We start from the raw sequence: 26,603 nt of genomic DNA, 5'->3' as shown, positions 1-26,603 counted from the left end.
TTGCTTGAAGATTTGGAAAGAAATGTAGATCCTCAAAATTTCCCTTGGAATAGCCAACCAAGCTTTTCGGAGTCCTAAATTGAAGTACGACTGTACCAAGCTTTGTCTGCATGGACCTCTAAAGCTTTAGTGTCATATTTTCACTGATTTCTGTACCAGAGTATATCTTGCTGATACAACTACACAGACTATGATCTTCTTGGTGTGATACTGTACCAAATATATCACAATGAGATTTCTCCCAGTGAGCATTGTAATGCCGACATAATTACATACAGGACTACGAACTATATTTACAAAATGTGACTTCTTCCGTATGACCACTGAACAGCATGGGTATAGCATGTCACATGTTTCAAGCTCCAAATATGTACACAAAAATTGTCATAAAGCGCACTGTCTGCACAAAGAAATCCTGAGATAATCAATCTACAAATAATATGCTCACAACTTTCTTCATATTCCATTAGAGCTTATTCTGAAAGGAAGCAGAGATGTGATTTCTGAAACTCATGTTGTTTCAATGGCATTCCACACCTCAGAACTGTCAGAAAAAGAAACAGTGCAAGTTTGATCTTCAATTCTTATGCATGAAGATAGGAAACACAATTAGCACCACTGACAAAATTGTGCCTTGCATATCTGCGTAACAAGACAAAACTGTCTTAATTCTCCCGTTGGCATTGTAATTACTGACACACTTCCAATCATTACAAGATATGTTTGTTCAGGGAGATTCACTCATTCGGCCTTGTCTCCTGGCAAGGATGTCTTTCACTGGAGGCGGAGAATATGGAGCCAGTCGGGGCCTCAAGTGTCGAGGGTCTTGTGGCAGAAGGACAGCCTTCTGAAATAGTGGCTCTTGGTCCACTTCCCTGCGATGTAAGATTGTCTCAATGAGTCCTTGGATGTAGGGGTAGGTCTTAGGGGCCTTGACAGGGCGGGCAACATAATTGTTGGCATGTTTTGACCACACAGCAACATACCTGTAACAAATAAAATATAAAAGACATATTTGCACAGGATAAAAAATTACTATTTACGCTAGACATACTTTTTGCTCATGAAAATACAGTCAACAACTGTTACATTGAAATCCTTGGAGAATAGCAAATTTCTTTCATTTCATCAAAAACTAACTAAATAAAAAAAAAACAGAGCTAATAATGTTGGAGCTTGGATTCTTTCTTAATTTTAACCATTTCTTTTTTTTTACAAACACTTTTATTACAATGGGGAAGCACTATAATGAATTACTCATTCCAAATGATAATATCAAAAAAAAGAAGCACCATTCCCCCCCCCCAAAAAAAAAAAAATAGACGTATATATTTACACACAATTTCAATTAGGGCCATCTTCATAGTTTTGAACGTATTGCAGCAATTTAGTACATTGTACATTTTTCTAAATGATGATGCAGTTTTCCAGTTTTTAACAAAATCTATTCTAAAAATGAAAAGGTGTACTTTAAAGAGGCAGTATTGTTTTATGGTATTTCATATAAAACCAGACTTTTTTTCAACTCTAAAAGCATCAATACAAGCACATTACATAGCTCTACATACAAGAACATAATAGAATCATAATTACAGTGAGCTTTCTTTTATAATGAGGTGAATTTACAAGACGAATTTTATCACTGTACAACCTAAAATGGTTTCCCTTTCAAAAAAAAATTGCAATTAAATGACGGAAAATGTAAGCCAAAATCTAATATCCATTGAGAAAATGCAGCAATGTGTATGGAACCTCTCCGTCAAAAAACTTGACACTCCATTGACAGTAAAAGGAAATTTCACATATTGTTTTTTTAGCATACTTTTTCACAAATGAGAAATAGTTTTACCATTTGTATATCATATCAGTAATATATCTAAGAAAGTATCACTAACCACTACAAAAAAAAAAAGAAAAAAAAAACACGAATAAAAATTAATACATTTCTCTGTCCCAAGAATGTCACCTGGTGAACTCACTTTGGGTTGCCTTGTTCATCAGTCTTCATGGGCCTGTCTTTGTGGGCCATATAGTCGATGACAGCAAGTAAGTTCCTAGCTCTGTATGCCTGGTAGCTGGGGAGAAAAGAATTCTCTTAGCATCAAAACTATATACTATATAAACTTATGTTACAGTATTCATACACTCTTGGAATAGATCATTACAAGTGAGTGTGTGTCATGTGGTTATGTGTACATATAGTTATGTGTGTAGCCTCTGACACAAAATAAATGAAGGTGGGTTAAATATACACCATAGATGTTTTTTTCCTCTAAATATGACTGACAGATTGCGTACGCCAACAGATGTTTACTATGAAATGCATGTCCAAGGGTAAACCTACTTTTTTTTCACTTATTTTAGCGATCATGATACAAGTTTGAAACATGGTCTAATTCTAAACCACCTTTGTGAACTTGGGCCCACATGTGAGACATATACACATATTTCAGCTATCATCACAGAAACTGCGGCTTTGTAAAAGGATGTACAGAACAATGACAATCAATTTTGCATTATACTAATTGAACTGAAATATTTATTTGAATTTTGAATTCCACAGCTCTCAACTGGAGGAGCTACTGGACTTCAACCTAACAAGAATGTATGTTATCACATAAACTGCAAATGGCTAAATTTTGTATGAGATGAATTATACACCGAAGCTCTCATCATACTTGATCATACTATTGACATGTGTAATATTACATGTTTTATATCTGGCACTGCATCATACTACCTTCATATTCATTAGTACTACATGTGTTACATTTCAAATGTACAAGCTAGTGCTGTCTGATACCAGTATCAACAATACACTCTTGGAAAGAAAAATATGAACTTACTCAAAGGAATACCTCTTTGATGCATACATGAGGATATGGTTGTGAAAAGACTCCCATGTGCTTGTGTGCCTATATAATTAGAAAATGGGAACAATTAATACAAAACACAATTGAAAATATTTAGAAAAAGGATACTAATACTTAGAAGATTAGAAAAACACACAAATAAACAAAATTCAAACAATGTCTGATTCACCAGGACTGCACACTAACTTCTACTGGTCCTAACTGTCTTTCCAGAAGGTATTACCTGTTTTTCTTTCTTCAATTTATTGCTAGTAAATTCTTGAAAAGAGTTACTAGTCAAACACTGACGTTTTACTGGTCAGGGACTCTCGGACCAGTGCTAGTGTGCAGCCTTGGATTTACAGATAACCTTCAATTTAAATTAAATGTGGAGATATTTTACATATAGCATTAGCAATTTCAAATATGAGGTATAGTCTACTGCAGTATTATTCCTCTCTATGAATTAATGAGCAACACAAACACACACACACACACACACACATATGTATGCATTTTTCCTATAAATCAATATTTTATATGTTATATATAATTATCTATTGCTACGACCAAAATCACTCCGAGAATGATCGCACAAAAGAAACAATCAACTGATGTTCAGGCGGTTTGTTAACAGTGATATTGTGGGTACAGACGGGTAATCGGCGTCATATCAGTACAACAATGATCAATAGAAACAATTACAAATCGGTAATGGAATCACTTACATGCGTCCAAACTATCACAAAGTCGCTACAGTTCCCTGATAGTGTCCAGATACGATGTTCGATGCACAAATGAATGATCCGCGATGCACCGATGAATGATTCCTGCGACGTATTTAAAATCCAGAGGCACAGGTTACAATAGTCCGCGTTATAATTCCAGGGTACATAGATGTCCACAGTAGATCCACAGTATAATGTTCCCAGCAAAATGTGCAGAATCCAACGACCACGTCCAGTCGATGCGTTGAATGATGATTCACTTTATATTGTCCAGCTAGGAATCCAGCCCGTCACAGCTTTGCCGTAGCAATGTCCGTTGACATTAAAATATGGAGTCCAATGAAGGCACATTAATTCTCTGCAGGCAAAATGTCTCCCAGGCCAAGTATCTCCTCAAACATAACAGGTCAGCAGGTAACACAGGACTGACTATAACAAGTCGCTTCAGAGCCAGAAGTGACGTAACTCTCAGAGCAGAGGTGTTGGGTACTCTGCCTACTGCAGAATTCCTCTGGCTTATATACTATCCATTCACCCCCTTCTAGCACATTCTATAACTCTCTCCAACCTACTAGCCAGTCCAAGTTCCAGGAAACCTGGATGACTCACTGCCTAACTATGTACAAAACATCATTACCAAGAATAACTACCAATCACATTGGGCTACAGGGACAGTGCCTCACTCAGCCAAATATGTAAGCACTTCCCAGAAAATTCTGGAAAGGGTGAAATCATTCTAGATTGAGTGAGTTATAATGTATTTCCTCTTACATGCATGTACTGTGTAGTTACATTGTATACCACCTAGAAAATTCTCCACTGATCTGGTCAGCCTGTATGTACTATATCTATACCACATAGAATGTTCTCCATTAATCTGGTCCACCTGTGTACATACACATTAAACAGCCAGGCATACAGTACATCATACATGTACGTGTACATAACTACTAGTGTGTACATTTGTGACACCATCCCCCATGGGAAAAAGAAAGCCTTGCTGTAGCAAGGGTTTCTTTTACCTTCACAATTTCTCATTGTTATTTGCAACGAATGTGAGGTAAAGTCCAAGTCAAGCAACAATAATCACATACTATCACATGCCTTTTGGATAGCTGTATTAATTCCATGTTCTCTTTTCATGGATATTATTTACAATGATATTGCTTGGATTCTCGGAGCTTATATAATCATATCAAACTGTTTTGCACACATTAATGAATATGCTAAACACATACACTGGAAATAATATGCGGTGAAAACTTTTCACCTTTGATACTCTCTTCATGTTACACTCTTGACAGAGCGTCGGCAATTACATTGTTTTTGCCTGCCACATGTTTGATTTTGAGTGCATATGGCTGCGTCATCAAGCTCCATCTGAACAACCTGTTGTTCTTCATTTTGAACCGGTCTAAAAAGACCAAGGGGTTGTGGTCAGTATAGACCGTGATCTCCCCTTTGCTATTTGTCAAGTACACTTCGTATTGCTGGAGGGCAAGGATGAGACTGAGAGCCTCCTTCTCAATTGTGGAGTACTTCTTCTGGTATGTGTTCAATTTTTTGGAGAAGTAGCTAACTGGTCGTTCAGTGCCTTCTTCATCTTCTTGGAGCAAAACCGCTCCCACTCCTACATCGCTAGCATCTATTGCCACCTTGAATGGCTTTGCGAAGTCAGGAGCTGCCAAAACAGGCTCATTAGCAAGGACTGCCTTTAGTTTCTCGAAGGCTCTTTGACACTCATCAGTCCAGGTGTACTTTGCCTTGCCCTTCAGCAGGTTTGTTAGGGGGGTGACTACAGTGCTGAAATTCGGTACAAATTTCCTGTAGAAACCAGCCATGCCCAGAAATCTGAGCAACTCCTTCTTGGATTGGGGGATGGGAAAGCCTAGTATAGCCTCTACCTTGGCTTCTCTTGGCAATACTTGTCCCTGACCAACTACATGCCCGAGATACACCACTTTGGCCTTTGCAAATTCACTCTTTGCCAGATTAATCACCAATCCGGCCTCCTGGAGTCGATCAAAAAGTTGCCGCAAGTGTGTAATGTGCTCCTCCCATGTGTCACTGTACACTAGGATGTCATCAATGTATACTACACAGTGGTCAAGTCCAGCAATGATTTGGTTTGTCAGCCGTTGGAAGGTGGCTGGAGCATTTTTCATGCCGAATGGCATTACTTTGCATTGGAACAAGCCATCTGGTGTAGCAAAGGCAGAAATCTCTCTGGCTTTGTCAGTCAAGGGCACTTGCCAGTATCCCTTTAGAAGGTCTATTTTACTGACATATGCAGAATTTCCGACCCTGTCAATGCAGTCTTCTAGTCTGGGAATGGGGAAAGAGTCTGTTTTCGTCACGGCATTCACCTTTCTGTAATCTATACAGAATCTCTGAGACCCATCCGGTTTGGGCACCATGACGATTGGGGAGCTCCAACTGCTTTTACTCGGTTCTATTATGTCATTGTCTAGCATGTATTGAACCTCTTCCCTTACTTTTTGCAGTTTGCTCGGGTTTAACCTGTAAGGGTTTTGCTTGATAGGGTCAGCATCTCCTACATCAACATCATGTACAGCAAGAGGGGTGCAACCTGGTTTGTCTTTACACAGTTCTTTGTACTCATGTAACAGACTAGTCACATCTTTCCTCTGATTTTCAGGTAGGTAGTTCAGTGCCTCATCTACTTTCCCTAACATCTCTGAGTTAGACAACCTGGCACTAGAGGGCTCACTTCCATTCTCATCTTGAGCTTCTCCCTCTTCATCTACTTCTTCTTCTACCACCTGGGTTACACCTACCGGCTGACTAGCCTTTCTCTCATAGTACTCTTTCAGCATGTTTACGTGACACACCCTCTGATCTTTTCGTCTGTCTGGCGTACTGATCACATAGTTCACATCATTGAGTTTCTTTTTGACACAGTATGGGCCACTGAACTTGGCTTTCAGTGGTTCACCTTGTATGGGCAGCAGTACAAGAACTTTGTCACCTGGGTTGAAAGTTCGGGCTTTGGCATTTTTGTCTGCCTTTCTCTTCATAGAGTCTTGTGACACTTTCAAGTGTTCCCTAGCTACCTCACAAGCCTTTGAAAGCCTTTCACGAAACTTTGACACATAGTCAAGTAGGTGGACCTCATCATCCTCAGTCATGAATTTCTCTTTGATGAGCTTCAGTGGGCCCCTAACTTCATGACCGTACACCAACTCAAATGGGCTGAAACCCGTCGACTCATTTGGGGAGTCCCTCGTTGCGAATAGTAGGAAAGGGATGCCCTTATCCCAATCCTCGGGATACTCCTCACAGAACGCCCTAATCATTGTCTTTAGGGTCTGGTGGTAGCGCTCCAACGCACCTTGGGACTGGGGATGATAAGCTGACGACTTCAGCTGCTTCACACCCAAACGATACATCACCTCTTGAAATATGCCTGAGATGAAATTTGACCCTTGGTCAGACTGCACTTCCTTGGGCAACCCATACCTAGTGAAAAACTGTACTAGAGCATCTACCACAGTCTTAGCAGTGATATTTCGCAATGGGATAGCCTCTGGAAACCGTGTAGACATATCCATGATTGTCAAGAGGTACTTGTGACCCGACCTAGTCCTAGGCAAAGGTCCAACACAGTCAACTAGAACCCGACTGAATGGTTCTTCAAACGCAGGTATCGGAATCAATGGCGCCGGCTTCACTGAATGCTGTGGTTTACCAGCCACCGGACATGTGTGACAAGTCTTGCAAAACTCAGCCACATCCACATTCAACCCTGGCCAATAGAAATGCCTCATGATCCGATCCTTTGTCTTTCTGACGCCTAAATGGCCGCCAACAGGTAACTCGTGAGCAATCCTCAAGATCTCACCGCGGTAACAGGGAGGGACAACAACTTGACGGACCACCGTCCAGTCCTCATCAGCTGGCCTATGGGGAGGTCTCCACTTCCTCATCAAAATGCCATCTTTGACATAATAGCACTCAGGGACCTTTTCAGCCTCAGCCTCAGAACACGCCGTCTGATACAAGCCTTTCAACTCAGAGTCTGCCTGCTGTGCTTCAACCAAGGAAGACTTGCTAAACAGCCCATGACTGTTAGCCTTGGAGCCTAATACAGCAACCCCATCATTCAAATCCTTGAAAAAGGTTTCTGCCAACCAAACACCGGAATTCTCCTCCACATCAACAGAATCCGCATCATCTTGAACAGCTCTACGAGCCTGAGACCTAGTCACAACACAATCTGGGAAAATCCCAGGAAACTCCTCCTGCAACTGCTCAGTTTCAGCAACCACCACTGGTTTATCCGAAACAACTGGAGACGCAACCACCTTGTCCCCAGCCAAGTCATTCCCCAACAGGAAATCAATGCCTGCCATGGGCAACTCGGGAACAACTCCAACAGTCACAGGACCAGAAACTAGGTCACACTTCAAATCCACTCTATACAGTGGCACTGACATATAACTGCCATCAACAGTCTGAATCAAGACTTTTGCATTCACTGCACTATCTGGTGGAAAAGTCATACCACCATCCACCATCAACGACTGAGAGGCCCCCGTATCCCGCAGGATGACCACTGGCTTACCTGCCTCACCAGAGGTACATGGGGCCACCTCACCATCAAACAAAAAGCTACGATAGCTCTCATCCACCTGCTTCATCCTATCTTTGAATTTGGGAGATTGACTTTCAATGGCCTGTGTTTCACTGAACGGGACACTGTTTTCGGGTAGGACACTTTTTGACATAACAAATCCCAAGTCCTTCTTTGTTTTGTTTTGCAACTTCCAACACTGTGACTTTACATGCCCTGTCTTGTTACAGTGAAAACATTTGATAACATTTGCACTTGTACTGGACCCTTTGTCAGATTGAGGCTTTGGTGCCGATGAAGTTTCAGAACTCGTGCCTTTTTCAGAACCAGCATTCTTTGGATTGCTCGACTGATTTTTATCTCTCTTATTTCCAGAGAAATTCCTGAAAGGTGGTCTGTTGTCATTTCTGTGGGTCAGCTCATACTCATCAGCCATCAAGGCTGCTTTATGCAAATTTGTCACTTTGTGATCATCCAAATGTGACCTCACACTGAAAGCAACACTCTTTTTGAATTCTTCCAAGAGAACAACCTGACGTAGGTTATCAAAGTCCTGATCCACTTTCAGGGATCTGTACCACCTATCAAACATCATTTCTTTTTCACGAGCAAACTCAACATGTGTCTGGCCTGGTCTGCGGTACGAATTTCTGAACTTGTGTCTGTATGCCTCTGGCACCAACTCATAAGCATTCAACACTGCTTTCTAGACTGTAGCATAGTCACGTGATTGCTCTTCAGAGAGAGATGAGTACACATCGGCTGCTTTGCCGACAAACACACTTTGAAGGAGCAAGGGCCAAAATTCCTGTGGCCAGTTCAAACTGTTAGCCACCTTCTCAAATGACACAAAATATGCATCAACTCTATTTTCTTCAAACTTTGGCACCAATCGAATGTTCTTGGCCAAATCAAATTCAGAGGGAGCCCTTTCACGATTTCCAACAGTCTGTGCATGAGTCAATTCTATCTCACGCAACTTCATTTGCTGCTCCATTTCGAATTTCCTCATTTCCATTTGTTCTTTCTCCCTCTCTCTTTCTAATCTCATCTTCTCTTTTTCCAGTTCTACTTCCCTTGCTCTTTCTCTCTCCTTCATTTCCAATTTAGCAAGCTCAAGCCGTGTTTGATCTGAAATTTGAGCTCGATCTGGAGTATCAATTTCTTCTTTGAGCTCCATGTGACCAGCTACTAAGTCAAGAATCTCTGCCTTTCTTGCACCTTGTGGAACATCTACATTTAAATGCTGTGCAATAGCAGTCAAATCACATTTGCGTAACCTTTGCAAATCTTTGAGGGACAAATCTGTCCTCTGAACAAATGCCTGAACATCCATTGTACTGATTGACATTGTCACACTGTAATACACACAATATACAATTGAACAATCAATTCAACTGGTATTATGTCTGTACCAATATTCTAAGTTCCGGAACGTTCCAAATTCTAAATTTTGGCTTTAAATTCACTTCTCGGACACAAGCCCCCAATTTTGTTACGACCAAAATCACTCCGAGAATGATCGCACAAAAGAAACAATCAACTGATGTTCAGGCGGTTTATTAACAGTGATATTGTGGGTACAGACGGGTAATCGGCGTCATATCAGTACAACAATGATCAATAGAAACAATTACAAATCGGTAATGGAATCACTTACATGCGTCCAAACTATCACAAAGTCGCTACAGTTCCCTGATAGTGTCCAGATACGATGTTCGATGCACAAATGAATGATCCGCGATGCACCGATGAATGATTCCTGCGACGTATTTAAATCCAGAGGCACAGGTTACAATAGTCCGCGTTATAATTCCAGGGTACATAGATGTCCACACTAGATCCACAGTATAATGTTCCCAGCAAAATGTGCAGAATCCAACGACCACGTCCAGTCGATGCGTTGAATGATGATTCACTTTATATTGTCCAGCTAGGAATCCAGCCCGTCACAGCTTTGCCGTAGCAATGTCCGTTGACATTAAAATATGGAGTCCAATGAAGGCACATTAATTCTCTGCAGGCAAAATGTCTCCCAGGCCAAGTATCTCCTCAAACATAACAGGTCAGCAGGTAACACAGGACTGACTATAACAAGTCGCTTCAGAGCCAGAAGTGACGTAACTCTCAGAGCAGAGGTGTTGGGTACTCTGCCTACTGCAGAATTCCTCTGGCTTATATACTATCCATTCACCCCCTTCTAGCACATTCTATAACTCTCTCCAACCTACTAGCCAGTCCAAGTTCCAGGAAACCTGGATGACTCACTGCCTAACTATGTACAAAACATCATTACCAAGAATAACTACCAATCACATTGGGCTACAGGGACAGTGCCTCACTCAGCCAAATATGTAAGCACTTCCCAGAAAATTCTGGAAAGGGTGAAATCATTCTAGATTGAGTGAGTTATAATGTATTTCCTCTTACATGCATGTACTGTGTAGTTACATTGTATACCACCTAGAAAATTCTCCACTGATCTGGTCAGCCTGTATGTACTATATCTATACCACATAGAATGTTCTCCATTAATCTGGTCCACCTGTGTACATACACATTAAACAGCCAGGCATACAGTACATCATACATGTACGTGTACATAACTACTAGTGTGTACATTTGTGACACTATCGACACTATTAACTTGTGCCATCATTCTTTTAGCCCATTTAAGGATTATTCATTTTATTTTTTATTTTTTTCTGAAAGATGATTAGTCACACAGTCTTTACCTGAAGTTTGAGTAGTACGACAACTTCTCAATGAACTTGCTGTCATAGGCGACTTCAACGAGGGCCCTGTAGGAGTCACTGCCTGGCTGGAGCCACTCCTCCCGCTGCTCCTTCTCAGGGTCATGAGGTGCATGCTCACACTCAGCTGGGCCATACATGCCCGACACCCAAGAGTGTTTGTTGGTCACATGATGGGTGAGACCATGCCACTTTGCCTAGAATATAACATATTTGAAGAAAAACACAGACATTTGGGTTTTTAACCACTTTCAAAATAAAAACGTGGAGCGCTGATGACTCTGGGTGTAAATTATTTCAACCATGGACCTACATGTACCACACCCATGAACATGCATTGCTCATTAATTAATTCTGCACCCGTTTCTGTCAGGCTGTCAGTTCTGGCAGGTTGACTGTGCTTTGTAATCTATTTTTCCCCATTTGTCGCATATTGTTTTAGAGTAAACATGGACAGTATCAGTAGACGGCATGCTTGTCTCACCATTCAGAGATGTAAAACTGTCAACTTCAGTAATTACCATTCTTGTGACACAAAATTTGTCCTAGTTTCAGGCTTGCTACCCCCCACCATTGATGTTCATTCAAAGGCAGTCGAGTCTGAAAAGGCATCTCAGCCAAATAGGACCGAAATGAGGGGAAACAAATTTTTTGTCAGTGGTGATACACAATTACAGAATCGTCATTGTCCAAGCATCTGTATGTCTTCATCAAAGTGCACATAATCAGGTGGCGGTGGTGACGATGGGATCAAAGTAAGACCTCCATGTCCATATGTGTAGTAGGTCCATGTTCCAACAGACCCACATGAATTACTGCATATGTGGATTTTCAATTCTCTGAGATTGTTTGTGCATGTGTTAATAATTTTGCAGATTTTTTATTTATTCATCTATTTTTCTAGCCAACTCATAGCCAAAAAAAGGTTGATTATGTCTTGTTAAAAGTTCAAATCAACATTGATGATAATTCATCATCCCTGCCACAAAAATGAACTTCAAGACTTTTCCATCCAGATTATCTTTGCTTATTTCAAGCGTCCATCCCAGCAAACTATTTCATACACAAAAGGTATCAATTTACCTTAAGCATGTTGACATTTCCAGCACATGTTCTGGCGCAAAACCAGAAATGTAGGAGCACATGCCTGATCCAGAAGACAAGACCTCGAGTGGCAGCTCTGGCAGAAACCTGTCGGGAAGAATTTGACATTAAAAAATGTAAAGTTGCTGGTATTGAACAAGCTAGGAAAATATCATGAGTAAACATTTATTGATTTAACATGGAAATGAAACTAATAAACTTGGAAGTAATTACTTATTCCAAGCGATACAGGCAAAAAGTCGCCAGCATTATTTGACAAAGACGTATCAACTAGAAAATATCCCTACAAGTATTTTTTTTTCAAAATGAATGAATAAATGAATAATTGCAACACAACCAACACAACTATAAACACCAAATTTCTTCTGTTACACAAACAACAGAGGCATTTCAATATTTTCAGCTTTTTTTTTTTTTTTAGAGCTGCATGTGTAATTCACACTTGAACACTGATACAAAAAACAACAACTGACAATTGGCAAGAGCTTTACATGATTTTGTTGTTGTATTCTATGGGACGAGGAATGCCCCGTAAGCATAGTAAACATTCATTCTGTTCATCATGAAAAATATGACTTGCACAATTTTATATCCATTTTTTAAGAGTGCAAAGTTTGTGAATTGCTGCAAAACTGGGGCAAGAGTGAGATCGTAAGGGGATCGCACAATTTTGGTTGAGACCTGCCTTTAGGTTTTAATTTCTTTGGTGAGATGAATGAGACACCTCTTATGAAATATGAAGGAGCATGTAATTAAAAGAGGGATTCAACACTTATTTAATGAGAATTGGTTTTAAAATGGCTGAGATATCCAAAACAGGGCAAATAGGGTCACTTTGTTTGACCCTGTTTTTTGATGTTTTAGCCATTCCAACACCGATTTTTATCTAATATACTCTAAAATCTTCTTGGAATGGTATGACCTGTATCATTTCATAGGTAGTTTCTTGGTGTCTCGCAAAAAGTTAAAAGCCTAATCCTCATCTCAACCAAAACTACACAATCCCTTGAAAGTCTTTTGCATAATTAGGAGGCAATGGTGTCTTGTTTCCATGGCAGTGCACTTTCCTCAACTATTGCAAATGTGTCTCACACATCATTGATTGAACAAACATCTGTGCCACATTGCATTTAGCTCAATCAGCAATCATTTCACCTGACACTATCACCATGATAATGCTGTTGCGAGACTCCACACAAAGTCAATAAAAGAGTTACATTACATTGTTCGTGATTCATTTTAGCATCTCAACTTCTACAATATACATATAATTCCAGCCATATGTAATCAACATACAAACTGAACAATCTTTCAAAGAAAAAACATACACTGATTTGACCCACAGAGAGACCCAAAAAAGTATTGGGAAGATAAGAAATTACAATATATTGATATATTGATTAATCAATTGATGTATGTAGCATTGTCTAGTATTGTAAATGCGCATATTTTCATGCAAATAATTTTTCATGCTCGGCCTTGTAAGAAGAGTTTCAAGGTTTTTAATTATGCGGAATAAAAACATCAAATACTGGAATATATGGCAACTATATATATTTGCCTCCTTTTATTTTGTCACTAATTTCTATTTACACGAAACGCGCAAAAAAATGTAAACACTGCGAAAATTTCCACTTTTGCAGTGCATGACAGATGGCTACATTTATAGAATTATAAACCAGTTGCATTACCTTTGTCAGCTTTTTTCCTAGATTCTTGGCCCCATGCCATACATCCCAAGAGTGTTTGACGTCTGGCTCATTCACTCCTGAAAAGATACAAACACAAAATGGCAAAGAAGAGTCATAAATTGTCGGTATCATGTACAAAAATCAGAGCCAGAAAAATAGGGACAAGGAATAAGGAATCAATCTGAAAACTAGAAAAGTACTGTGAGGGCACAAAACGCTATCTAGGAGTTCATTTCCATCCATAAATGCATGCTGATATTCCACTGTGGAAGCTATTTGTTTACATCATTTGCTTTCAGCTACACTGGGCCTTGCCTCAAATATGCGCATATCTAACTTTATCCTATCTACCAAAAGATTTTTTTTTAAATCTTTCAAATACCAATAAAAATTTGTGGATCACTACCAAGATTTCATTTTCTCATTTGTGTCATTATCAACTTTCCTACAAGTTTCATTTAAATCTGTTCAAAAATTTCATAGCTATTCTGCATAAAGACAAACAAAGAAAAAACATTTTGCTGACGAAAACTTCACCATACTTCCGTGGCACAGGTAATTAGAGAATTTATAGTCATTGTAAACTTACTCATGTGCTTCGCAATTGACGAGTGGGCATCTGTGATAACTTCCGCCACCTCCAGCCCCTTTTGGCGAATGGCCACCAGACCCTGGACGAAAGCCTTCGCTTCCATTACTGGACTTTTCATGGACACCTCTCGCTTGTCCATGAACTCGATGTGGATTACGTCCAGGGTCTGGTGGTCCATAAAAGTATATGTCAGATATTGGGCGCTGTGGCCAGGGCTGTCGTTCCTCCCATCACCTGTTAAAAGAGAAAGTAAGCTGTTACACACACTTCACAGTGTCCAAAGAGAGTGATGTGACTGCAGTCTGACCTCTCCTATCCGGATAATGACGTGACCGGTGCCATTTGCATAACAGATTTGGCAAAATATGGAAGACTCAATGTCACAAAGCTCTCTCCCCAAATGGTAGCTACATGACATGTATTTAACACGTACATGCCACGTCCCCCTCAGCTGGTCTCAATGAGGGATCACCTACGTGTATACCTCACCTTGATTTACATTTGTAATTGAAAAAGTTTTTTGTTCGTGTTCTTGCGGTAATATGGAGGAATTTGTACATGCATATTATGTAGCTGAAGTTTAGATGTGAATGTATCTTGATTATTATTGGAATAATATGCAATTTATGAGTTTGTGTAGAAATTCCCAATAAACTATCCCACATAATCGTAAAGTTAAAAAAAATAAAATAAAAAATCACGAGATTGCATCCACATAGAAAGATCCAGATAAAGGGAGGCTGGATAGGAAATGTCAGACTGTGTGTAATTCAAAGCACAATCATGCAATTATGACTTATATTCAAGTATACAGTTTGACTCATTTAGCTCCACAATGCACACTAGCAAAATTTGTGAACCACCATAACAAAAGGAACTACATTTGCTGACAGCTGAACCAATAAAATCAAGTTTGGAGTTGGATCATCAAAACAGGTCAAAACGATTAGAATTCTGTTTTCGGGATAATCTGTAGTCGCTTTTCACCTGCTAAAATTTAGAAATTACATGAACAAAAGAAAGAAAATAAATGCATATTTCTTTTTAGAATGATTTTCAAACTTTCAATGGAACAAAAAGGTGTTTGAGGATTTGGATTTAGCAAAAGCCAGACTCCTCCCCTAGCAATGCAGAAGTGACCGTATTGGTCAGTCGGTAGTATATCGAATCCCGGTTACTGATTGATCATGCATCAACCGCTGGCGCCAAGCTTGAATGAACATCATGGAAGTTGCTATGATCTGACCTTCAACTGTCAAGAGGTGAAATCTATGTTGCCTCCCCCTGATCGTGATAGCGTCAGAGCAGTTTTCTCGAAATGATGTTTTCCTAAACCACTTGACATGCGCTAACAAAATCACTATCTCTGCAACCGAGTACTTTCAAGAGATACAGTGTTATTGCATTAAATTAGAGTGGAAAGAGTGAGGAAATAATGTCGTATCATTTTCAGAAAATTGTCCACTCATACTTTCAGATCCTTTTGTTGCTCCGATCACATTTATCCTTTGTCCCTCCCCATCCCTACCACCCCCCCCCCCCCTCACAAAAAAAAAAGAGCCATTGAATAAAGCATGGCGAGGTTTCAGATGTAATGATACATATACATGATTTCACAGGTAACCAAACGTGAGCACATTTACAACAATGGAACTCACATGAAGTGTAACAAAGCAAATGTAATGTGTTTCATACAAAAAAAAAAACATTGTGAAATTTGAATTACACACAACTTTGAAATATTTGTTGCATACATAACAGACTTCTTTGTAATGAATGTGTGTACTTACTTTTCTGAATGTTATCTGAAATAAGTCAGATCTCAATTGAGACAGTTAAATACCAGGGATAACCTCCCCCCCTCTGAAAAATAGATACACATAGAAACCTTTTTTGGATTAAAAAAATAACAACTTTTGGGTTTACCATCCTCAGTCATTTGATGGTCAAATGGACAGCTTATACAACGTACCCAAATATACATTCTGTATTTTCCATCAATAAAGGTGAATTTGTGGTCGGTCACAAAGAATTCTTGCTCCTCTCCAAACTTGCACCCTCTGTATGGGCCAAAGGAAGCTACATGTATTCTACCCACTGCCATGAACACCTTATAATCTTCACCTACAACACATCTTGACAAAACTGCTTCAGGGTGTGGGTAATAACCCCCCCCCCCCCCCCCCCCCCTTTTCATCATTAGAACATCGGTTAAAATCATACTATCAATTTTGTAGAAGAAGATGAGGTATAGAGGGATTACACAAAAGATGGCAGACACCAAACAGAAGCAACTGCAATAGCTCATCCAAGCATTTGAATCTTATGAGCTTTTTGTTTCTTGACTTACCACACAGCACCAATCCAGAGCCTTTGTGCTTCTCCACTGTCTCACGCTGAATGTCCTCCCACTTGTTTTCGATGGCCGGTGCAATATATTTTCTTTGCAAGGCAAAGAAAGTAGATGGTGAGATGAAACTGAGATCTGCAAATTGTGCCATCAGGCAAACCTTTGTGATGTTATTGCCTGATAGCACAACTGCAGATGCCAGCTTCATATCACCAACGTGGCTCCCATTTATAACCTCTTGGGAGCACCACTTTGTCTCATGGCCGAGTGGACATTCCTGCAGTGAAAATTGAATTGACAATTATTGACAACAAATGCATTTGATATTGAGAAATTATCAATGTCACTTTACATACTTACATGAAGGAAATAACCTCATTAGAAACAAGTAGTATGCTTAAATACGATCATCATCACTTTTTCTGCAGAGGGATAATATGATCTGAAAAATATAAGCTACATTTACAGTATGCATGTATCAAACATGCATCACACATACACTTGTATCAATCTGATAGACACGTTTCATTTTTTTTTCCCACAAACAGAGACATTTCACCAGGGGCACATGAAATATGCTTGTTTATGTCTATTAAATGAATTATGTTAAACATGATGTTAACTGCAAGTTAGATTCCACTCTTCGCCAATCCTTCTTAACCTTTATCTTGTAAAAAAAGAGCCAACCTCTGTGCTCCATTCCAACAGTTTTTCTAATGCTAAATCTAAAAACAACTTGGTGAGGCAAACACAAACAGTATGGACAATAAGACAACACATACCCATGTTACATGTGCAGCGGAACCTCTTGTAGACTTGATGTTGGCATGCACTCTGCTGCCACAGCTGTGGCATGTAGATTTGGCTTTCTGGACCAGATCTTGTAGACGGCTCTTAGTTATGACAAAGAGCTCTGCATCCTTGGCTTCCTCTGCACGGAGCTTGACATGCATACCTGATCTGGTTGTCTCCATCACAGCTTCTTCGTCCTCTTCCTCCGGCTTCTCTGCTTCGTTCTCTCCCATAACTTGTTCCTCCTCCCCATATTTCTCCATATTGGTGCAAGATGGTCTAAGAAACAACCCATAAATTTGTTGGTTAGTGAATGTTTATAATGCACTGTACAAGTGAACATTTTCCAAGGACTGATTTCTCATGCTAAGCCGCATAAGAAAACTTTACATGATTTTTGATCAAGACATCAACCACAGGAACACATGGCGAGAAGAAATACTCACATTTCTTTTAATTTTGTGTGTGCTAGCATCTGTTTGAGTGAAATGTCCCAAAAAAGATCCAGAAGTATTTTTTTATCATCATTATTCTTCAATAACCATGGCAACAAAAACATCAATATACACCATGCTCTTATGCTCATGCTTATACACTGTATTCCCCTTTTGCTTGGTAATAATCTGAAAGAATTCTACCAGACACAACAGGGCTAGATAGGTCATTCATTTTGTGAACTTTAGGAACATGTATATTCTTATTATGACTGAGTAATTAGTTATAACTTTTTAACCACTGTCCATCACAATTTGAAAAAAAAATCATAAACATAAAATATGCTTCAAAGATTGGTAAGTATGAAAGCATTTTAAAAAGCAAGTTTCCTTTCTGTACAATCTCAATAATAGCAAGTATGGTTTGCAACATGACTTCTTCTTTTTTTTTTGTAATCACTGTTATATTGTTAAATTTCATATGAACTGAATAACTCAAGGCCATGAATATAACCAACAGGCTTAGGTTTTGTAAAATGACATTTCTCATCAGTTTTGTACGTGAACTACAAATAAAAGGAGCAATTTGTGAGCTGAATTGTATTCCATCAGGGATCAGAGTGAAAAATAATCACAACAAGAGTACACATGATTACATAAAGTGAATAATTTGCGAAAGCATATGTTGTTAAAAGCACACAGTTCATTATCATTCCGGCTCTTTTCACCCTCATAGGCGACTGCTGTTATAACAAAGTTCTGGGGACCGCCGATTTCCTTACACGATAATGAAATTCTATATCATCAAACAGGAAATATAAGTGTACAAAGTGACATAGAATAGATTTTTGGACCTGCTATTTTATGCTGGTGTAACCAGAATTTCCTTAAAACAGTATTGTTATAATGGGAATTCACTATGTTATTCATAATCATTAGCATAAGCTTACCCTAGCTGAAGAAATGCCTTGGCATCTAGCACATACTCTTCCTCACTGTCATCTGCAGGCTCTTCAGGCTCCTTTGGAAAGATGAAATCCCCTTTCTCAATAAAGCTCACGCTGATACTGCAACAAAAAGTGAGAGAAATCATTAAAATATGGACTGAATAGTCTCAATGGTAATGAAACTAGAGCAAGAAATATTGATACGTTCCTATGTTGACTAATATGCCTCTTACAAACTGCATGGTTGTCCCATTAGGGCCGCAGTTGTGTTTAACAGTGTGAGATGATACTTTCATATAATTAGCAACAAAAAAAAAATGTAGAAAAAAAATATAAATGGCGTATTTGTAGCAGTGTGCTGGGTGACTACTTTCCTTGAACAAGGCTGAATTTGAAAGAATGGCTAAAAAATATAAGACAAATACAAGAATATGAGTGTTTGAACTAGTCCTTTCACCCTTGCTCTTAAGGCCTCCATGGCCCATAATTCTCCAAATAGTCACCAACTGGTAACTACAACTTCATGACAGTACTTTTAGCATCTTTTAATACATGTACATACATATATGGTAAAAAATGCGATACAATGTATTGTATGTCTACATTTCACATAAATCTTTCACCAAAGAACACACATTTTCCCTATATAATCATCACAAAGTTATGCACGTACGTGTACACCTGTTTACATCATGCATACGATAATATCCAAGTTATGGAGAAAAATAGTAATACCAGTGAAGTTTGACCCTTCAATTTTGACTTCATGACCCATGTTTTATTTATTCAATTTTTTTTTTTTTTTTAAAGAAAATCATTGCCAGGTATAACTTAAGGCAATGACAAATTGTACTACATTCTATAAAGGCACAGTACTTTGAGCCATTCCCAAGATATGGAGGAAAAGGAATACTAACAACAATACTATTTTGACTGACCCAAGTAAAACATTGCTGTACCTGTAAGCCATACAGTGCATGTAAGGTAATAAAGGTAATACCCCTATTGTATGCAGAGAGGGCATCCCTCTTCAGATAATACCATTCAACTGCACATTTTCCAAATGGTCAAGTTCAAAAGAAAGAATGTGATCCATTTGAACTTTCTGTCAAATATTATGCCAAACAATAAAATTACATGTACTTACTCCAATTCTTGCAAATCTCTTCCTGAGGCTGCTTCAGTTGCTGTTGATGTATGGCCCAAGTTCCCTCCACTTCCTTGCTCTGGGGGATGCACAGAGCTGTCAATGTACAGTGTACCAGAAAATAAGCACAAAATTTAAAGGGCTCATGCACAATGGACATAACAATGATCACAGAAATCTAGCTCCAAATAAAAAAGTTCATCAAGGGAATTTCAATTGTGAAAGAACAATCTAACCCTAACTAGGCTGGGGAGGGGAGTCGAGTCCACTCCCCCATCCCCAACCATTAGGCGAAATGTGTTGCTATCGCAAAATCACAAAATCTGATTACGTGCAAACATCATGCAAATTAGCACAACAAAGCATAAAGTTTGATTCATTTGTCACATATAACTAAATAGCCTGACTTCATGAGGGTTGAAACAATGAAATGAAATATGAAATCTGAAACTTTTTGAAAAGATTTTTGTGACATACGATTGTACGTTTGCACAGATGAATCGGGCTTGGAAGTCTAGATATATTTTTGTCATGCAACTTACCTTGCACTTCGTATTGAAGAAATAGATGACGGCAATGATGGAGCATCCGAATCACTGGTCACAGAGAGAGAAAGAAAAATCATATATCTGTTGCAAAAGATATATAACGAAATAGATAAAAACATGGGAATGCAAAGAGGGTCATCTGCCGGCCGAGTACATTACAGAAACCAATAAAGAGGATGGGTGACCTCAGAAAGATGGCCCATTATAATTTTCACTCTGATCTTCAAAATGACAGAGCATAGAATGTCTACTAGATTTTATAAATCAACAAACCTTGACATTGAAATGGTTGAAGTTCAAGATGGTATCAGAGACTCCAACTCTCCCGCCAAAAACCCATTTTTGCAAAATCTCCCGTTCTCCCGCTGGAGATTTGATTTCTCCCGCCCTGGCTCTGTGCCTCCCGGTGGAAAGGATTTCTTACTTATTGCTATCGTACCTTGAAAAAATAAGCCTTATACAGCACCAGAGAACATCTAGAACCCTAGGAACTTAGCGCTTCACACACATCAGCTTGCGAGTCTCCCGTTTGCTAGGGGTTTCGGGCGGGAGAATCTCCAGATCAGAAGGTGCTTGGGATTGGAATCTCTGTAGTATTTGATGACTTATAATTACTACAGAGTCTACAGCTGTGCAAGATTCATTATGAATAGGTTGGTGGACTGTAGCATTGCCACATTTCCCTGTTGCAACTTCATCAGTGAGGGGACGAAACAGAAACGTTACATTTCAAGTTTATGACAGAGACAGAGGCCAGCAACGTTACAATCAGAATTAGGCACTCCAGGCAACATCTACTGGAAGAGTCAATGAAGCAGTAACTTTTTTTTTTCAATCGCGGAACAGCAAAATGTGTGAGCTACACTGTATATAAATGAATAGTGTGGTAAAATTTTACATGACTGGACATGTACTAAAGGGAGTGCACTCTTTTCATGATATTCACAAATGTAGAATATTGGCAGCAAGTTGTATGAACAGTGTGGGTACCATTGTTTTTTTTTTTTTTTTACCAAAATGTTAACCAGACATAACACATTCTTTTGACTTGGTGAATACCTGTGAATGTGGAAAAGTCAACCCTTTGATGAAGAGGGAGCATCTGCAGCCGATCACATCTTTGAAGCTGGAGTAGAGCTTTGAATGCCAGAGACAGGACCTACATGGGCATTACTGCAGATTAGAAATATCAAACATAAGATACTTGTATACATTGAAGTTGGCAGAAGTCACAGAGGATCTTGTTCTACGTATACTCAATTCAAATTGTGAAGAGCTTCATGTCTCCAACAAGACGGTCAAATGTTATCCAAATGATAAACCATGGGTGACGAAAGAACTGAAGGCGCTGTTTCATGCAAAGAAAATCGCATTTCAAAACAGAGATTTCGATAAAGTGAAAGAAATAAGCAAACAAGTGACGAAAGAAATCGCAAGTTCGAAAATGAAATACAAAGTGAAACTTCAAAAGTGTTTTCGATCAAATAACACGAGGGAAGCATGGAAATGTTTACATACATTAACAGGATCTAATCAGAAGAAGAAACAGGCTTCTGCATTTGTGTCAAACAGTGCCCTTATTACAGCGAATGAACTTAACAAATTCTATGCTCGTTTCGACACCATGGATTTCTCTGCCGAAGTCACATCAATGTGTTCAGAGCTACAAGAGCTTAGCGTCACACCCCCTCGCGTTGACCAGCAAACAGTCGCGACTCTTTTCAAACGGGTTAAAGTGAACAAAGCAGTGGGCCCGGATAAGATACATGCTAAACTATTAAAATGCTGCGCCCAACAGCTTGCAACTCCCTACTGTGAACTTTTCCAAATGTCATTGAATGAAGGTATGTCTCCGGCCAGCTGGAAATCAGCGATCGTGATTCCGGTGCCGAAAACAAATCGCACTTCACAGCTTAACGACTACAGACCAGTGGCACTTACCTCGATCGTCATGAAATGCTTCGAGAGACTGATAATGCAGTTCCTTTATCCATCAGTGTCCCATCTTCTTGACAAACTTCAATTTGCATATCAACCTAAAAAGTCTGTGAATGACGCTGTTCTCACACTCGTTCATGAGCTCGCTCAGCACACCGATAAACCACGACGCTATGCACGTGCTTTATTTGTAGACTTTTCCTCGGCGTTCAATACTGTGGTGATTACCCCCCCCCCCCCCAGTACATTTTTCCCAAAAATCTTTTTCTAAGTGCAGACTTCAGATTTTATGCAGAATCACGATCGCGAAATACTACACATTCATTTTACACATTGTAGGCAGGAGTTACCGATAACACCATAGATTATAGTATGTGGGACTAAGTTGCGATTGTTTAGCGAACCCTAATTTGTCACATGAATTTAAGGTGCATACAATACCTGTTTCCGTAGCTGGTCAAGCTGTGAGGTATTCATACTTCTAAATTACCATAATTCATTGTTTTTGATGAGTATCCGGAATAATTAAGCTTAAATTATACTCCGAACCCCGACTGTCCCATTTGTAGTTCGCGGGTTCCCCTGTGTATTAGATGTGCAACCCGTTAGTTGTCTTGGTGATATTGAACGCTAACGTAGGGGGCGTAGTATAACAAAGAGCTTAATTACGGGACTTTTAGCCAATGAGCGGCCAGAATCGCCGTATATAAAGCCGGCGGGAAGCTTAATTCGTCACTTTTCGGGAAATTCACTTCTGCGAGCACTCTCATCAGCATCACTTCTTTAGTCACACCAGTTCTCTCATCAATCGTCCTCAACCTCCATCACTGTAAGTCTCACTTGCTTTCTTTTATGCCTCATAGAGCTACAAAATGTATGTCATAATATATGTCAGTGACTGATGTATCTGGTTTAATGATATTAAATGTTGTTGATAATTAAGAATGATTGTTGACAATGATGGTATAGAAGGAGTTCAATAGTAAAGTGACCAAAGTGTAACAACTTAGACAGATAGAAGATATAGACCAAGATGGAGATACTGTATTCAGTCGTATGCTTTATTGTCTCATGATTCAATTCATTTACTGTTTATATTAGATGAGACCGAGGAGAGACAACAGAAGAGGGCAAAGAGAGGTGCAAATTTGGGATCCGGGGATCCCACGATAGGGGAACATAGATAGATTCATTAGAATATTCTTGACTTTTTGGACTCTCTCTATGACTACGGATTTTTAATACAATATAATAATCTTTCAGAACACAACATGGCTCATCTTCAGTAGATGTGAATTTTGATACTTTTGAATTGGAATGCAGAAAAGAAACATTTTTTTGTGGTCTTGGTAAATCATCTATTTATTATGTAATACCAACCAATAGAAACTTTGCCATACATTAAGAACTTAGTTCAAAGTGGTAAAGCGTACCTCAATAGGAAACAAGTGATGTACACTTGAATCTACTGTACTGGGTACGTTGGTATTCTTTGGCATGGTTACCATACAGTACATTGGTATAGACAGGTTATGAAGTATAAGTCCAGGTATTGTGGCAAGATTACTATGGAACGAATGTGTGTTATAGGAATCTATAGCAGAAGTCATTATGTTATAAAGGCATAAATAATGCACTTGTCAATGTAATGACGCACCCCACTACCCCCGGACAAGGGTGCGTCATGGTCATTTTTTGACTGACCACACGGGGTTTTTGACGGACACCACAGTCACTTTTTTGACGGACATAACGCTGCAAGTGACGAACACCACAGTCACTTTTTTGACGGACAACACGTTGAAAGTGACGCACACCTCGGTCACTTTTTTGACGGACATCCTCAGTACATTTGACGCACCCCCGTAAATACTGAAACGATTTTTGCATACGTTTTATTCAAGCAATTTCATTTTCTTTTGGTTCATACACATAATTTGTAAAAGTTTCGGCAAGTTTCCCTTACCATGTAAGCACCGTATTGTCATTCACCGTACATCACGCTGCTGCTACGATATTCCGTGCAGTAGTGTGTATTCTGTGCATGCAATCCATACATGACAATCACATGTAATGTGTGCAGAATGCGCTGTGTGTGCGCGGCCATTGCTAGTGCGGTGGATGCATACTGCTGCAGCGCAGGTAGGTACACACCACGCCACGGCATTCATATTCCCGCTCGAGTACTGCGTAACTACAGCCAAGTCGCGGTACGTAGAGATTCGCACAGCTAACAGCGTCGCGCGCGCGTTTGGCCAGCTGGTCGGGCTATCCCGCGAGCAGAAAATGGCATGCGGCAAGCAGCTCTTCTGCTGCCGTTTCGACAGGAAAGATTGAACTAAGTTGTTACATCGCTGAACAGTCCCTGGTTTGAGATTGAGTATGCATGATTTCATGGGTTTGTTGGAGGGAAAATGTAAGGAGAAAGGGTGGCTTTTAAATTCTTTGCTTGCCAGATTCTGGCAAGCATTTTTTCCTCTTATTCCAAAACGCTTCCCGACTTTGATTTTCACTTGCCGCGGGAAAGCGCTCACTGTAATTTCACTCGCGGTGCGTGTATCCAGCGTGCGAAAATGCGTGTTATTTTCCATAGCCAAGTGACGTACCATGACGCACCCCTCGGTCAAAATTTTGACCGACATTGATGGGATTTTGACGCACCCCTCAGTCAAAAATTTGACGGACAAAGCTGGTAAAATGACGAACACCTGGGTCACAAATTTGACGGACCAAACGAGGAAATGACGCACCCATGTCCGGGGGTAGTGGGGTGAGTCATTACATTGACAAGTGCATAACGATTGTATAAGGATGTGTATACATGCAAGTATAGCATGTATGGATGCATTACAATGCATTTTCCCTTGATATAATGCACTTGTCAATGTAGTGACGCACCCCACTACCCCCGGACATGGGTGCGTCATGGTCATTTTTTGACTGACCACACGGGGTTTTTGACGGACACCACAGTCACTTTTTTGACGGACAAAACGCTGCAAGTGACGAACACCACAGTCACTTTTTTGACGGACAACACGTTGAAAGTGACGCACACCTCGGTCACTTTTTTGACGGACATCCCCGGTACATTTGACGCACCCCCGTAAATACTGAAACGATTTTTGCATACGTTTTATTCACGCAATTTCATTTTCTTTTGGTTCGTAAACATAATTTGTAAAAGTTTCGGCAAGTTTCCCTTACCATGGCCCTGTAAGCACCGTACCGTCATTCACCGTACATCACGCTGCTGCTACGATATTCCGTACAGTACTAGTAGTATGTATTCTGTGCATGCAATCCATACATGACAATCACATGTGTGCAGATGCGCTGTATGTGCGCAGCCATTGCTAGTGCGGCGGTGGATGCATACTGCTGCGCTGCAGCGCAGGTACACACCATGTACCACGCGTGCAGTTTTCCATAGCCAAGTGACGTACCAGGACGCACCCCTCGGTTTAAAATAATGCGTGTTATTTTCCATAGCCAAGTGACGTACCATGACGCACCCCTCGGTCAAAAATTTGACCGACAATGATGGGATTTTGACGCACCCCTCGGTCAAAAATTTGACGGACATAGCAGGTAAAATGACGCACACCTGGGTCACAAATTTGACGGACCAAACGAGGAAATGACGCACCCATGTCCGGGGGTAGTGGGGTGAGTCATTACATTGACAAGTGCATAAGTTAGCACGGTTCAGCAGTATTGATGCTTGTGCAAGTACAGGTACATGTATGTACCCCCCCCCCCTTATTCTACCCCCCCCCCCCTCCCCCTTTTCAACTCTGACTCCTGAGTATTGTCAACCCATCTGGAGTGGAAATCCTGCACAAGGATAACAGTTTTCATGCTGAACAAGCACAGTCGAAAGATGGTACATGGCGTTAACAATACAGAGCCTGGTGTTTACTTGCCGAATAGGCATAACTTGTATTTTTCATCCACATGTGAATGTGATCTTAGTATCATTCCTGCATCTAGGCTGGAGTCTGGCAAGCAAGAGGATCTGAACCAACCTGGGTTCCAGCCACCGTGTCAGTTGGAGAAATTGGACCTTTTGCCTGCCGTTGTTCCCCATTCCCCCCCCCCCCCCCGATAGAATGAGTGATAGACTTCACTTG

The 26,603-nt window shown here is 40.0% G+C and overlaps 1 protein-coding gene across 1 annotated transcript; it reads right to left on the bottom strand.

Annotated features, from left to right (window-relative positions):
• Positions 1-727: 727 nt before the first annotated feature.
• On the bottom strand, positions 728-20,580 carry LOC139722136 (uncharacterized; the record flags this gene model as incomplete). The annotated part of the gene is made up of 12 exons (XM_071633451.1): positions 728-986; positions 1,980-2,075; positions 2,847-2,915; positions 10,910-11,124; positions 12,011-12,118; positions 13,723-13,799; positions 14,312-14,548; positions 16,665-16,941; positions 17,447-17,735; positions 18,841-18,957; positions 19,985-20,080; positions 20,527-20,580. Coding segments are annotated over 12 exons (1,894 nt in total), but the record flags the coding sequence as incomplete, so codon positions are not given.
• Positions 20,581-26,603: the final 6,023 nt, after the last annotated feature.

Source organism: Diadema antillarum, unplaced genomic scaffold (genome assembly GCF_040938485.1).
Source record: "Diadema antillarum isolate AM-2024a unplaced genomic scaffold, OU_Dant_1.0 scf00000158, whole genome shotgun sequence".
In the NCBI taxonomy this organism is placed as follows: Eukaryota; Metazoa; Echinodermata; class Echinoidea; order Diadematoida; family Diadematidae; genus Diadema; species Diadema antillarum.
The sequence above is the reverse complement of the archived record's forward strand: the minus strand, read 5'-3'. Positions and strand labels throughout refer to the sequence as shown.